The 13,457-nt window shown below is 48.9% G+C and overlaps 1 protein-coding gene across 1 annotated transcript in view; it reads right to left on the minus strand.

Annotated features, from left to right (window-relative positions):
* The window catches only part of MROH2A (maestro heat like repeat family member 2A), a 56,743-nt gene that overhangs the window by 16,384 nt on the left and 26,902 nt on the right, over positions 1 to 13,457 (minus strand). Inside the window, exons 17-25 of the mRNA XM_068961938.1 lie at positions 13,343 to 13,395; positions 12,911 to 13,018; positions 8,273 to 8,392; positions 7,985 to 8,107; positions 6,749 to 6,901; positions 4,177 to 4,299; positions 2,912 to 2,991; positions 1,539 to 1,647; positions 673 to 768 (exon numbers count right to left, since the gene is read on the minus strand). Coding sequence (XP_068818039.1) covers positions 673 to 768; positions 1,539 to 1,647; positions 2,912 to 2,991; positions 4,177 to 4,299; positions 6,749 to 6,901; positions 7,985 to 8,107; positions 8,273 to 8,392; positions 12,911 to 13,018; positions 13,343 to 13,395 — 965 coding nt within the window. The remainder of the gene's footprint in view (positions 1 to 672; positions 769 to 1,538; positions 1,648 to 2,911; positions 2,992 to 4,176; positions 4,300 to 6,748; positions 6,902 to 7,984; positions 8,108 to 8,272; positions 8,393 to 12,910; positions 13,019 to 13,342; positions 13,396 to 13,457) is intronic.

Consider the following 13,457-nt stretch of genomic DNA (forward strand, 5'->3'; position numbering starts at 1 on the left):
TTGAAGAAGAGAGACAAAAGAGATAAGACAATTAAATGCAATTCATAGTCCAGATTAGATCCTTGTTCTGGGAGGAAATAACTATGAAGGTCATTATTGGACAATTTGTGAAATATGAATATGAAAAATTGATTAGACTACAGCTTGGTATCAGTGTTAAATTCCATGATTTTGAACAGTATATTGTTATATAAGAGAACCTTCTTGTTGTTCATGTATAGACCTAATTCTCCGTGATTCAAAAGGGGTGTGTGTGTGTGTGTGTGTGTGTGTGTGTGTGTGTGTGTGTGTATGTAATGTAAAGAGGAAAAAAAAAAGAAAGGGAAAAAGAACATGTTACAAAATATTAAGAATTGTGGATCTGGGTGAAAGGCATGCAGGAGTTCTTCATACTGTTCTTGCAACTTTTCAGCTTTTAAGAATTTAACTTCAACTTTTGAGAACATTTTGTGATATTGAAATGTCACAAAATATTAAGAATCGTGGATCTGGGTGAAAGGCATACAGGAGTTCTTTGTACTGTTCTTGCAACTTTTCAGCCAGCTTGAAGCTTTGTCTAAAGAAAATTACCAAATCAATTCTTAATGCACGCCTGTTTCCCACTGAGAGTCTGGCCCTCGGACCAGCATTCTGGGCCACCACCAGCTCCTGGCCCTCCTCCAGGCAACTCACATGCACCATCTCCTGAAGCCCCTTGGGGTCTAGGTGTCTCTGCATGAGGCCCTCCATCAGCTGCTCCAGGGCACGCAGGGCGTTCGTATACAGGGTCTGTGGCCAAGAGAAGGGAGAGCTTGGCAGCAGTGAGGGAACAGCCACCTGCCAGGACTCTGGGTGGCCCATGCCAGGGTCAAATATTGTGAGATAGTCTGATAACTTCCTTTTGACTTCTGCTCAGACTGAGTTTTTTATGCTCCTTATGTGACATATAAGACGTTCTCAAGAGGAACCCCTTTTGCAAAGGAGGAAACTGGACTCCTAAGCCTAGCTCTCCTGACCCCTCGCATCCAGGGCCAGGACCTGGAGGCACAGATGGCTCCCTGTCCACAAGAGATTTGTCCTCCTCTTCCACAACCTTTTGGGAAACAGTCATCAAGTTGGGGACTACATTTCCCAGGATCCCTTGCAGCTACATTTCCCAGGAGCCATGTGACCAAGTTCTGGCCAATAAGGAGGGCCAAGCGGCTCATAAATCCTCCAGACTCCCTCTGGAGCTGGGTATCACTGCCCACCTGAGGAGCTATGGGGCCTCTGCCAATCCACATCCCTGAACAACTGCAGGAAGCAGCCCCCTCTCCACCTCTGCTGCCAACTGGACATCATTTGAGTGAGAAAAACAATCATCTTGTTAAACCATGAAGATTTCAGAGCGTATATGTTACAGCAGCTAGCATCACCTTACACTGACTGACAGAGGCGGCTGTACTTTGCTCCCCTAACCACTCCCAGATGGTCCAGGATGGTGGGCTCCCAGCACTGCCCATGTTAACATCAACTTCCAAGTCCTGACCCAGAAAATGAGGTGGCCTAGAGGGACCTACCTTAATGGACTCATTGCTCTCTGCTGGGGGTTGGAGAGAAATTACAGAGTGTATACTAATATCCATCAGCTCACTGCTTTCCTCTGTGGAGTAGAAAGGCTTCAGTTTGCTAGAGAAAGAAGTGATAAGAGGAGTGATCAGTGGGGAACTGAGACCCTGCTCTGCCCAGTCTGGGGAGTGGTGGGAGGTGCCATGTCACAGAATGAAGGAGGGGCCAGCTTCTCTGTTTGGGGGTTCAGGTGTCTGTCCCCCCTCAAGGGCCCTGGCTCCACCCACCGGTGTCCACTGTCTGTCTGTGACTGAAGTGGAGACTCAGGCATCCACAGCCTCCTCTCCTATCACTGTCTGCTCTGAGTCTCTCTCTCCTGTTCAGAAACATTCCATTGGTCCTCCCTGACTGCAACCACAGACTTTGCTTCTGGTTGGTCCTGGCCCAGGAGTTGTCAACTGTAATACCTGGACCAGGAGCAGCAGCAGCATCACCTTGGAGTTTATTAGAAAATGCAAATTCTACATCTCCACCTCAGAGCTGCTGAATCAAATGCTCTGGAGTGGAGGATTTCCCTAGCAGTCCAGTTGTTAAGGCTTTGCCATACAGTGCCAGAGGTGCAGGTTCAATCCTACATATCTCATGGCCCAAAAGCCAAAACATAAAACAGAAGCAGTACTGTAAAAAATTCAATAAAACTTTAAAAAAATGGTCCACATTAAAAAAAATCTTAAAAGAAAAAAACAAAAAACTTCTGGAATGGAGGCCATCTGTGTTTTAACAAACCTTTGGTGGTAGTAGCTAGCTGTGTGATGCATGCCAGCTGACTCTCTTTCTGTCCCCTTCATAGGTGATTCTCAAGCCTAGTTGCATATTAGAATCACAGGAGAGCTTTCTAAGGGCCCCATGGGCCATGCCCAGCTCCAGGGATCCTTATTTAAGTCTTTGGTGGGGCAGGGTATCAGAACTGTTACAAGTTCTTCATTGGCTCTGTTTTGCCTTCAGAAGGGAGAACCACCCCCCACTTAAACTTCAAACTCCTGCCTTCCAAAAGGGTCCTGTATTTCACCTTTCTAGGACCCTCCTGCTCCTACTCAAATCCAGTAATTTTGTTTAAAGTGAAAGTGTTCGTATCTGACTCTTTTTGACCCATGGACTATAGCCCGTCCATGGGGTTCTGCAGGCAAGAATCTGGAGTGGGTTGCCATTCCCATCTCCAGGGTGTCTTCCCCACACAGGGATAGAACACGAGTCTTCTGATTGCAGGCAGATTCTTTACCGTCCGGGCCACCAGGGAAGCCCCAAAGGAGGTGCAACCTCCCCCAGAAGCACTGAGAGGTGGCCTCAGACCTCGTCTCCAGCCCAGGGAAGGTGCCCGGCTCACCTCAAGTACGAGAGGGCATCCATGGCCATGGTCCGCACGGGAGAAACCAGGCTGTCAGTCGGTTCTGCCTTGATGATCGCCTGCCGGGGCGGCAGGGCAGTGAGCTGCCAGGCCACCCGGAGTCCCGCGATGGCCAGGGAGGGGCTTGGGCGGACAGTGACTACGCTGGCAGGGGCGCTCCCTGGTTACAGCCAGGAGGGCCTGGCGTCATACGACGGGCTCCAACACCGCATGCACTTTCATTCTTTTCATGATCAGTTGGCCTTTGACATTTTAGGTGAAGTTGCTCCAACTTGTGACCCAATGACTATACAGTCCCTGGAGTTCTCCAGGCCAGAATACTGGAGTGGGTAGCTTTTCCCTTTACCAGGGGATCTTCCCAACCCAGGGATCGACTCAGGTCTCATTGCAGGCAGATTCTTTACCAGCTGAGCTATGAGGGAAGCCCAGGGGAAGCAGCAAAATCTCATGGGAGGAGTGGAGCTAAGATGGGCTGGTGCTTCTTGCTCATTTCTGCCACTTACTGGCTGTGTGTCCTTGCGCAAATCACTTCCTCAGCCTGAGCCCTTGCTCAGGTGTGACATGAGGACTCGGGGCCTGGTCCACAGGGCTGTACCAGGCTGGTGTGAAATGACATGCGTGTTGCTCTCGACCCCGAGTGGGAGCCTAATCAATGTCTGATTCTTTCTCAGGGCCTCCTGTTCCATCCATATCTCCCTTCCCTCCAGGCTGCTGCCAGTGCAACAAGAGGGTGTTCAGGGGCCAGTGTTTCCATCGCAGGGAGTGGAGAGGTCTGGGGACGAGGGTCAGGGGCTGACCACAGCCTCAGCAGCCCCTGTCACCGCCTCTTGCCTTTGGACAGCTGGTACTTTCTACATCTTAAGAAAGTTCTGGGCAAAAGTAGCTGTAAGTCCTGCCCACAGCAGAGCCCAACCTCCTGGTCCTGCCTATGGAGAAATGCTGGGGCTAGCTAGGGCTGACCCATGGGGCTCTGTCTCCCACCCCTAAACCAGACACCTCAGGGGCATCACTGAGCTCGAGGGCAGGGGTCTTCAGCCCCGGCTTCTGGAATGTTCCTGGCCATGAAAAGCTTTTATCAGATATAAGAATGTCACACGCAGAACGCCTATAGTCGGGTCAAAGCCAAACTGAGACAGGTGGTGCCTCGGAGACTCCTGCCACCCCTTGGGCCTCAGATGGCCTCAGGTCAGCAGAGTGAAACCCCCAAACTGCCCAGGATGGAGGAAAACCCCCAGATGGCTTACCATGATAATGCCAGTCAGGGTTGCCTTTTGGGCAAATTGGAAGTCTTCCAGGTCCTTGATGTTCTTGATGGCATCTGTGACCTGCACCACACTCTTCATGAAGGCCAGTTTGAGGCAGATGTCCTGTGACCATGACGAGGGGCAGGGAGGACCTTTTTGTGGGTGAGCCACAAAGACCCCAAGACCGGGCCCCTGCTTCCAGACCCTGGGGCCACATAGAACACCCTCTCCTCTGCTGAGAAAGTATCAGTGTCAGGGGCACGCTGAGAGACGGTCACCCCATTCTGCCCTTCAGCAACCTGGCGGGGACATGGGCCAGGCGCTGGACAGGGCACAGCGCCCCCATGGTCCCCCCAGAAGGTGCTGAATCTCCAAACCCCTCCATTCTGAGCCCGAGTACAGCAATGCCAGTCAGGGGGACCTTCACTGACCAGAGGATCTGAGCCCTGTGCATCACCGTAGGGGCGAAGTAAGTTACGGAGGTCAAATCAGTTTTGCTTTTAAGGCATGCACTTACCTTCAAGACATCATGTGAAATGAGATCAGCCAGTCTCAAAAGGACAAACACTGTGATTTCAGATCATATGAGATGCCTGGAGTGTCACCATCTTACAGATAGGAAGTAGAAGGGTGGATGCCAGGAGCTAGGGCAGGGGGCCTGGGGAGCTGATGCTAGTGGGGACAGAGTTTCAGTTTAGGAAGATGAAGGTCTGGAGATGAATGATGGCGATGGCTGCTCAACAGTTTGAACGCACTTAATGTCACACTAGTAATGCTCAAAATTCTCCAAGCCAGGCTTCAACAGTATGTGAACCGTGAACTTTCAGATGTTCAAGCTGGACTTAGAAAAGGCAGAGGAGTCAGAGATCAAGTTGCCAACATCCGTTTGATCATCTAAAAGCAAGAGAGTTCCAGGAAAATATCTACTTCTGCTTTATTGACTATGCCAAAGCCTTTGACTGTGGATCACAACAAACTCTGGAAGATTCTGAAAGAGATCGGAATCCCAGACCACCTGACCTGCCTCTTAGAAATCTGTATGCAGGTCAGGAATCAACAGTTAGAACTGGACATGGAACAACAGACTGGTTCCAAATAGGAAAAGGAGTACGTCAAGGCTGGATATTGTCACCCTGCTTATTTAACTTATATGCAGAGTATATCATGAGAAACGCTGGACTGGATGAAGCACAAGCTAGAATCAAGATTGCTGGGAGAAATATCAATAACCTCAGAAAAGCAGATGACACCACCCTTATGGCAGAAAGTGAAGAAGATTTGAAGAGCCTCTTGATGAAAGTGAAAGAGGAGAGTGAAAAAGTAGGTTAAAGCTCAACATTCAGAAAACTAAGATCATGGCATCTGGTCCCATCACTTTATGGCAAATAGACGGGGAAACAGTGGAAATAGTGACAGACTTTATTTTTGGGGGCTCCAAAATCACTGCAGATGGTGACTGCAGCCATGAAATTAAAAGACACTTGTTTCTTGGAAGAAAAGTTATGACCAACCTAGACAGCATATTGAAAAGCAGAGACATTACTTTGCCAACAAAAGTCTGTCTAGTCAAAGCTATGGTTTTTCCAGTAGCCATGAATGGATATGAGAGTTGGACTCTAAAGAAAACTGAGTGCCAAAAAACTGATGCTTTTGGAGAAGAACTCTTGAGAGTCCCTTGGACTTCAAGGAGATCCAATCAGTCCATCTTAAAGGAAATCAGTCCTGAATATTCATTGGGAGGACTGATGCTGAAGCTAAAACTCTAATACTTTGGCCACATGAAGCGAAGCACTGACTCATTGGAAAAGACCCTGATGCTGGGAAAGATTGAAGGTGGGGGGAAAGATTGAAGGTGGGGGGAAAGATTGAAGGTGGGGGGAAAGGGGACGACAAAGGATGAGATGGCTGGATGGTAGCACCAACTCAACGGACATGAGTTTGTGTAAACTTCGGAAGTTGGTGATGGACAGGGAGGCCTGGCGTGCTGCAGTCCATGGGGTCGCAAAGAGTCGGACATGACTGAGTGATTGAACTGAACTGAATGCCAATGAAATGCATGCTTAAAAGTGGTTATGATGACAAATTTCACGTCATGTACTTCACCATAGTTTTCAAAACAGTAGTAATAAAGTCATTTCTCCTTTATTCCCTGAGTTTTCTCCTCCTGGCTTTTCCAAGAAAGAAGCCAATCCCTTTGCCTCTCTGAAGACAGCCCCTTTCTTGACCCTTATGAAAGGTCCTGGGGTCAGGTGTCAGGTAGGGGCAGAGGTGAGAGAAGGCATGCGCAAAGGGCTGGGCAAAGGCTTGTCCTATGACTTCAGCAACCCACAATCACCCCTACTCAGTAATGGGGGAAGGGGCTGCTCCCCATCGCTGACCCCCCCTGCAGCAGAGAGATTGGGGCGATGATCTTCCCCAATGCTGAGTGACAGACAGGACTCCAGGGCTCGAACCTCCTGCGTGGGGCTGGCAGTGCCCAGATAATGATGCAGGGGGGCTCTCCCCCCGCCCCAGTCCGGGGCTCAGGAGGGCATCATCGGGGCATGGCATGTCTGTGGGACCCCGGGGTTACCTGGCAGCTGCTGGAGTAGTGGTGGATGATCTTGGCGGTGATGGGGTTGCCCACGTGGATGAGAAGCATCCGCGGGTGGCAGTAGGCAGCCACGCAGCTGTACATCACCATGAGCGCACCCTTCACCGTCTCCCGCCTCCAGGGATGGTCCTTCTGCGAGGCCAACGAGAAGGGGAAGAAACCACTGTGGCCATCGGGGAGAGGGTCTGTTCCTTCAGGTGTTTCCTGGGCACCGGAAGTGCTCAGTCGTGTACTCGTCCATTGGGCACACCTTTACTGAGCTCCTGCTGTACGCTGTGCCCTGGCTGTAGCATGTGAGCAGGTCAGACATGGCCATGACTGCTGGTCGCAGGGGCTTTGTGCAGACACCCCGACCAGAGGCGGCTGTGCACGCCTTCATGCCTTCACCTACTGAGCACCTGCTCTGGGCCAGGGGCTCCCGACATGCTGGTGATTCACTGGAAACAGAGAGCCTCAGCCCAGCTCTTCCGGGAGAAGGTGTTGGAGGCCACCCAACCCACCATGGAAGGAGGAGCATGGGAGCCCACATTCTCCAGGCTTTGACTAGAAATCCAGGTCTCAGTCTCCACTTTGTGGAGAAGCCCAGAGAGAAGCCGGGACACTCCCAATTCTCTATATTCAAACTACCAGACCCACAGGGGAAGGGTCCAATCCAAGGCCAAAACCTGAAGCATCAGTGACTCAGCTGGTGGCCCATTGGGGGCTCAGCCAGCCCCGGGCACTGTGCCCTGAGGACAGAACGGACAGCCTCCAGGCCCGGCCCTTTGTCTCCTTGATCTGATTCCCCATTCCACTTTGGCGAAGGAGACACAGAGTGGAGTTTCTTATTGAGATCCAGTAAGACTGCAAGGAGAGCCATCCGGTGCATCTTAAAGGAGATCAGTCCTGAATATTCATCGGAAGGACTGATGTTGAAGCTGAAACTCCAATACTTTGGCCACCTGATGCAAAGAGCTGACTCATCTGAAAAGACCCTGATGCTGGGAAAGATTGAGGGTGGGAGGAGAAGGAGATGACAGAGGATGAGATGGTTGGATGGATCACCAACTCAATGGACATGAGTTTGAGTGAACTCTGGGAGTTGGTGATGGACAGGGAGGCCTGGCGTGCTGCAGTCCATGGGGTCGCAAAGAGTCGGACGTGACTGAGTGACTGATCTGAACTGAACTTCTAAGAGGCCTCCAGAGAGCTGACGATGGAGCAAGGGCGCCTCACCCGCCAGGCGCCAATCTGCCAGGACTGCTCCGACTCCTGGATCCTCTCTTCAAAGTCACGGAGCACGCCCAGCACCGTCTTCACCTGGCCCCGGGCACACAGGCCAAAGCACAGGATCACGCCCTGCGGGAGGACCCAGCGGGCAGGCTGAGGGCGGGGGTGCTGGGGAGCACCCCGTCTGCTGCCGCCCCCCCCATACACAGATAAACACACAGGCACGCGCACACGCACAGGCATGCACACACCACATCCTCCCAAGGCCCGGAGGGGACCACGGGGCACCCTCACCTCCCGGTCGAAGTCGTTGCTGTAGTCCGTCTTGTACAGCAGCTCCAGCAGCAGCACTTCCACCTTGTCGGCCTCCAGGCCTGTGGCCAGGGTGAAGCCCAAGGCCCGGTACAGAAAGCCCTGGTGACGCGGAAGGGACACAGGGAGCTTCAAGCCTCCAACCCGGCCCTCTGGGGTCACTGCCAAGGGGAGGTCTCTACTCGTCCCTCCAGATTTAAAAATAATGCCTTTTGTATATTTTTATAAACAAGTATCCAGGCTAATCTAAGAGGTTAGGCTGTAGCAGGGCAGGCATGTTACCAAGAGTCGGGGCCAAGTTTCTCTCCTATATAAACTGCATCAATCTACACTCCCACCAACAGACCTAGGAGCACTTATCCTCCTGCCTTCTCTCTGCCTTAGGATGTTATCCACGAGAGGTGGAATGTTTGCATCTTGGTTAGTCATCTTTGCATCTTCTCATGGTCCAATCTTGGAATTTCTGCCTGTATTCTTTCCCCATTGTTGGATTATTTCTCTTATTTTTTGTTTACGAGAACGTTGTGCATACATTTGGGGAAAAAAAAAAAATGAGAACAGACATATATTATCTCACTTAATCTGCACAACAACTCTGAAAGGCAAAAGGTATTTTGAGATGATAAAATTAGCAGGAAGCAGTAGAACCAGGGTTAAAAATCAAGCAGTCAAAAAGCCAAAACATAATATAAAAATAATACCATCACAAATCAAAAAACGACTTCTAAAAAATGGTCCACATTAAAAAAAATCTTAAAGGAAAGAATAAAACCCAGCATAGCCTCAGGCTCACTTCTTAAGTGATCACTCCTGTGGTCCATTTCCCCAGTGTCCCATTTCACTTTTGATTTTATTCATACTGATTTCTTTTGGTCATGCAGACAATTTTCATTTTCACAGAGTACAGTCCCTTTCTTTTCCTTTGTCTTTCTAAAAGATTCTTTTCATGCATATAAAGGTCTGTTCTATTCCATGTTAAGACTATAAAAATATTCATCAGTATATTCTTCCTGTCACTCCATGGTTGTATTTCATTTCATTCACTTACATCTTTGTTCTGGGAGAACGAATCCTTCTCTAATGAGCTTTTTTATTAATATGTTTTTAGCTATTATTCTCTTACATTTATTTCATTAGGGCGAACATGGAAATAATCTTGTCAAATAAAACTGTCAGATTTCCACAAATTTCCCTTTTCGGAAATTAGAAGTAAATTGCATTGCAGATTTTTTGTTTCTTTTTCCGGCAGCATCACTTGCTGTGCAGGATCTTAGTTCCCTGACGAGGGATCAAACCCTTCCCCGCTGCAGTGGAAGCACAGAGTCCTAACCAGGGGACCCCCAGGGACGTCCCTGTACTGCAGATTAACTTGAGAAAAAAAGGACACCTGAGCAATGGAGACTTCCTATCCAAGAAGCAGAGGCTGTGTATGTTTGGTCAGGCTTTCTTTCAGCCTTTCTGCCCCTTCTTGTAATTTGGGGTTCTTCACCTTGGTTCCACATATTTCACATATTCCCTATTTTTACTTGGTTGCAAATTTTACATTGTGTTGCTGCTTTGAATAGGGTCTCTTTTCATTATGTTGTATTTTTGCTTTGTTTGTTTATAGGAAACATGATTGGTTTGCCTGTTATTTGGGGGGAAAGAATGACTCTCTCGACGGGAATTACAAATCTGGAGGCTTCAGCAGCCTTGCTCCCCCCTACCCCCAGAAGATGCCTTTCTGAGTGATGAAGAGTCTGGGAGAGTCCTGATGAAATTCCTTAAGGCACTGTATCCAGTCATGACTTTTTAAGCTATCTGAGCCAATGAAACCCTATTTATTTGTTTACTTTGCTTTAAGCTAGGTGAGTTATTGTAATAAGGTTGAATTGTATGCATTGGCTTACTAAATACTACATACAAGTTTCTTTCAAATGGGCATCTGGTCCTGAACTGACATCTGATAAGATCTTACACCCACAGATCTATAGCATTTAGCTACAGAAGACAGACATGCTGTGTCTATTTTACATATGCTATTATGAAAGGTGCATATTTGAACAAATGAAAACTTTAGTTGACTTCTCTAAAAATTCTTTTTAAACATCTTTCAGTTCATTTCAGTCACTCAGTCGTGTCTGACTCTTTGCGACCCCATGAATCGCAGCATGCCAGGTCCCCCTGTCCATCACCAACTCCTGGAGTTCACCCAAACTCATGGCCATCGAGTCAGTGATGCCATCCAGCCATCTCATCCTTTGTTGTCCCCTTCTCCTTCTGCCCCCAATCCTTCCCAGCATCAGAGCCTTTTCCAATGAGTCAACTCTTTGCATGAGGTGGCCAAAGCATTGGAGTTTCAGCTTCAGCATCAGTGCTTCCAAAGAAATCCCAGGGCTGATCTCCTTCAGAATGGACTGGTTGGATCTCCTTGCAGTCCCAGGGACTTTCAAGAGTCTTCTCCAACACCACAGTTCAAAAGTATCAATTCTTCGGTGCTCGGCCTTCTTCACAGTCCAACTCTAACATCCATACATGACCACTGGAAAAACCATAGCCTGTATACATTAGCAGTCACCCCACATTCCCCTCGTCCGTGACAACCACCTGTCTAATTTTCTGTCTCGTTAGATTTGCCTGTTCTGGATATTTCAAATAAGTAGAGCCATATCATTCGTGGGCCTTCGCATCTGGCTTCTTGCACTTAGTGTAATGCTTTCAAGGATCATCCTTTCTGTAGCAGATGTAAGTACTTCACTCCTTTTCATGGCTGAATAACACTCTGTCGTATGGATATCGCACAGTTTGTTTACTCATTTATCCACTGATGAACACTTGAGTTTTTTCCACTTTTTGGCTATCTGAATGATGTTGCTCTGAATATTTACGTACAAGCTCTTGTGTGGACATATGTTTTCATTTCTTCTGGGCATATATAATTAGCACATAATTGCTAAGTCATAGGTAGCTCCATATTTAACATTTCAAGGAAATGCCAAACTACTTCTCAATTTGTACCATTTTGTATTTATACCAGCAATATATCAAGAGTCCCAATTTCTCTATCTTCTTGTCAATATTTGTTATTATCTGTCTTTTTGATTACAGCCATCCTTGTGAGTGTGGAGTGATGCCTTGCAGTTTTGATTTGCATTTCCTTAATGGCAATGATCTTGAAAATTTTTTCATGTGATTACTTGCCATTTGTGTATCTTTCCTTCACCCATTTTTAAATTGGCTTATTTGTCATTGTATTATTCAGTATAAGAGTTCTTTATATATTCTGGATACAATTCCCTTCTCAGAGACTAGATTTGCAAATATTGTCTCTCATTTGGTGGGTTGATTTTTCACTTTCTTGACGGTACCATTTTCAGCACAAAACTGTTAGCTCTGATGATGTCCCATTTACCAATTTTCTCTTTCATCACTTGTGTTTTGGGTGTTATTTCTCAGAAGACTTTGCTCAAGCCAAGATCATGAAGATTTATATTTCTGTTTCACTCTAAGAATTTTATATTTTCACCTTTTATATTTACATATATGGTCCATTTTGAGTTAATTTTTCTGCATGGTATGAGGAAGGGGCCCAACTGCATTCTTTTGTAAGTGGCTATGCACGTCTTCCCAGCATCATTTGTTGAAAAGACGACTCCTTCCCCACTGAATTGTCTTGGCACTCTTGTTGAAAATCAATTGACAGTAAATGTGAGGTCTATTTCCAGACCCTCAATTTGATTCCATCAATCCATTACCTGTCCTGATGCCAGTATCACCCTGTCTTGTTTACTGTAACTATGCAAGAAGTCTTGAAATCGCAAAATCTGAGTCTTCCAATTTTGTTCGTTTTTAAAACATAACTGTGTTGGCTATTCCGGGCCCCTTATATTTCCACAGGAATTTTAGGATCACCTTGTCAGTCTCTGGGGGTGGGGGCAGGAAGCCAGCTGGAATTATAGTGGGGGTCGTGTTGAATCTATAGATAAATCGGCAAGTGTCACCATCTGAAATATATTGTCCTCCAATCTGTGAAATGCTTTCCATTGGTCAAGACCTTCTCTGATTGTCAACGATGTTTATAGTTTTGCAAAGACCCCTTAACGATGATATACAAACATGCGGTGGTCATGAGCCAGTAGCTGGAGGAGGCGGGGAGGAGACACTAGTGTGGGGAGGGATGGGGGTGGGTGTGCGGCAGGGTCCGAGAGAAGGTGTGCAGTTGTTCTACCCCGCCTGCCAAAGGTGGAGCCCCCCACCCAGCCCCAGCTCTGGCTCCCCTCCAGGCCTCATCTTCCCGCTTTGGCATCCTGGGGTTCGGTGTCACCTTCACCCTTTGCACTATTTACCGGAACACGTTCAGACATCTCACTCCTTGCCAGGGACTCTGCAGGGTGACGCTGCAGGTGGGGGGCGAGGTGAGAGGAATGGGGAAGCGGGTCACTGGGGGGAAATGCCCCCAGCTGCAACAAAGCAGGCTCTTGAGGGAAAACAAGACAGAGCAAAACACTACAGCCCTCGGGCCTAGAGCAGGCGGCCGCCTCCCCTCCCGGGGCGCTGGGGACAGCCTCAGGCACCTGCTCTCCCACGCGCTGTCCCCAGAGTCCCCTCCCTGTCTGAACAGCCCTGCCTCTGGGAACCTACCTTCTCCAGGGAGGGGCTGTCGAAGCTCTCAATCTGGTTGTTCAGCTCTTTGCTCAGACGCAGGCTCCAGTTGGAACCCCGAGTCTTCTTGAGGGAGTTTCTCAGAAACTGGGGGTGGGGAGAAGGCAGAGGTGCGCAGTGCTCAGAGGGCTGTGTGCCTTGAGCAGTGACTGTCCCTCTCTAGCGCCTTCCCCGGCCTCTGGAGGGCTTTGCTCTCTCAGCCCTGACCCAGAGCCAGTGCTGTGTGGGCTGGGGGCTGCCAGGAGGGCTCCCCTGGGCCGCCTCCGGGGCTCCTGGTTTCCAGGCTGGGGTGTCGTGCTGTGGCTGCTCGTGCTCCCCAAGCCTTCTGACAGGAGGGGGACGTGTTCCCTAGGGGCTCCTCAACTCCCCACCGCCCCCCACCCTGGCCTCAGGCTGCGGGATCGCCTCTACCTGAATCAGCTTGTCCTCCCACGTCTCCTGGTTCCACGTAAACTCGGTGTGTTCTGCAGAGAGAAGGCCACCCGCATTCCTGCCTCCTGCCGCTCCTCCATGCCGCCTCCCAAAT

The sequence above is a fragment of the Capricornis sumatraensis genome, chromosome 2, assembly GCF_032405125.1.
Source record: "Capricornis sumatraensis isolate serow.1 chromosome 2, serow.2, whole genome shotgun sequence".
Taxonomy (NCBI): Eukaryota; Metazoa; Chordata; class Mammalia; order Artiodactyla; family Bovidae; genus Capricornis; species Capricornis sumatraensis.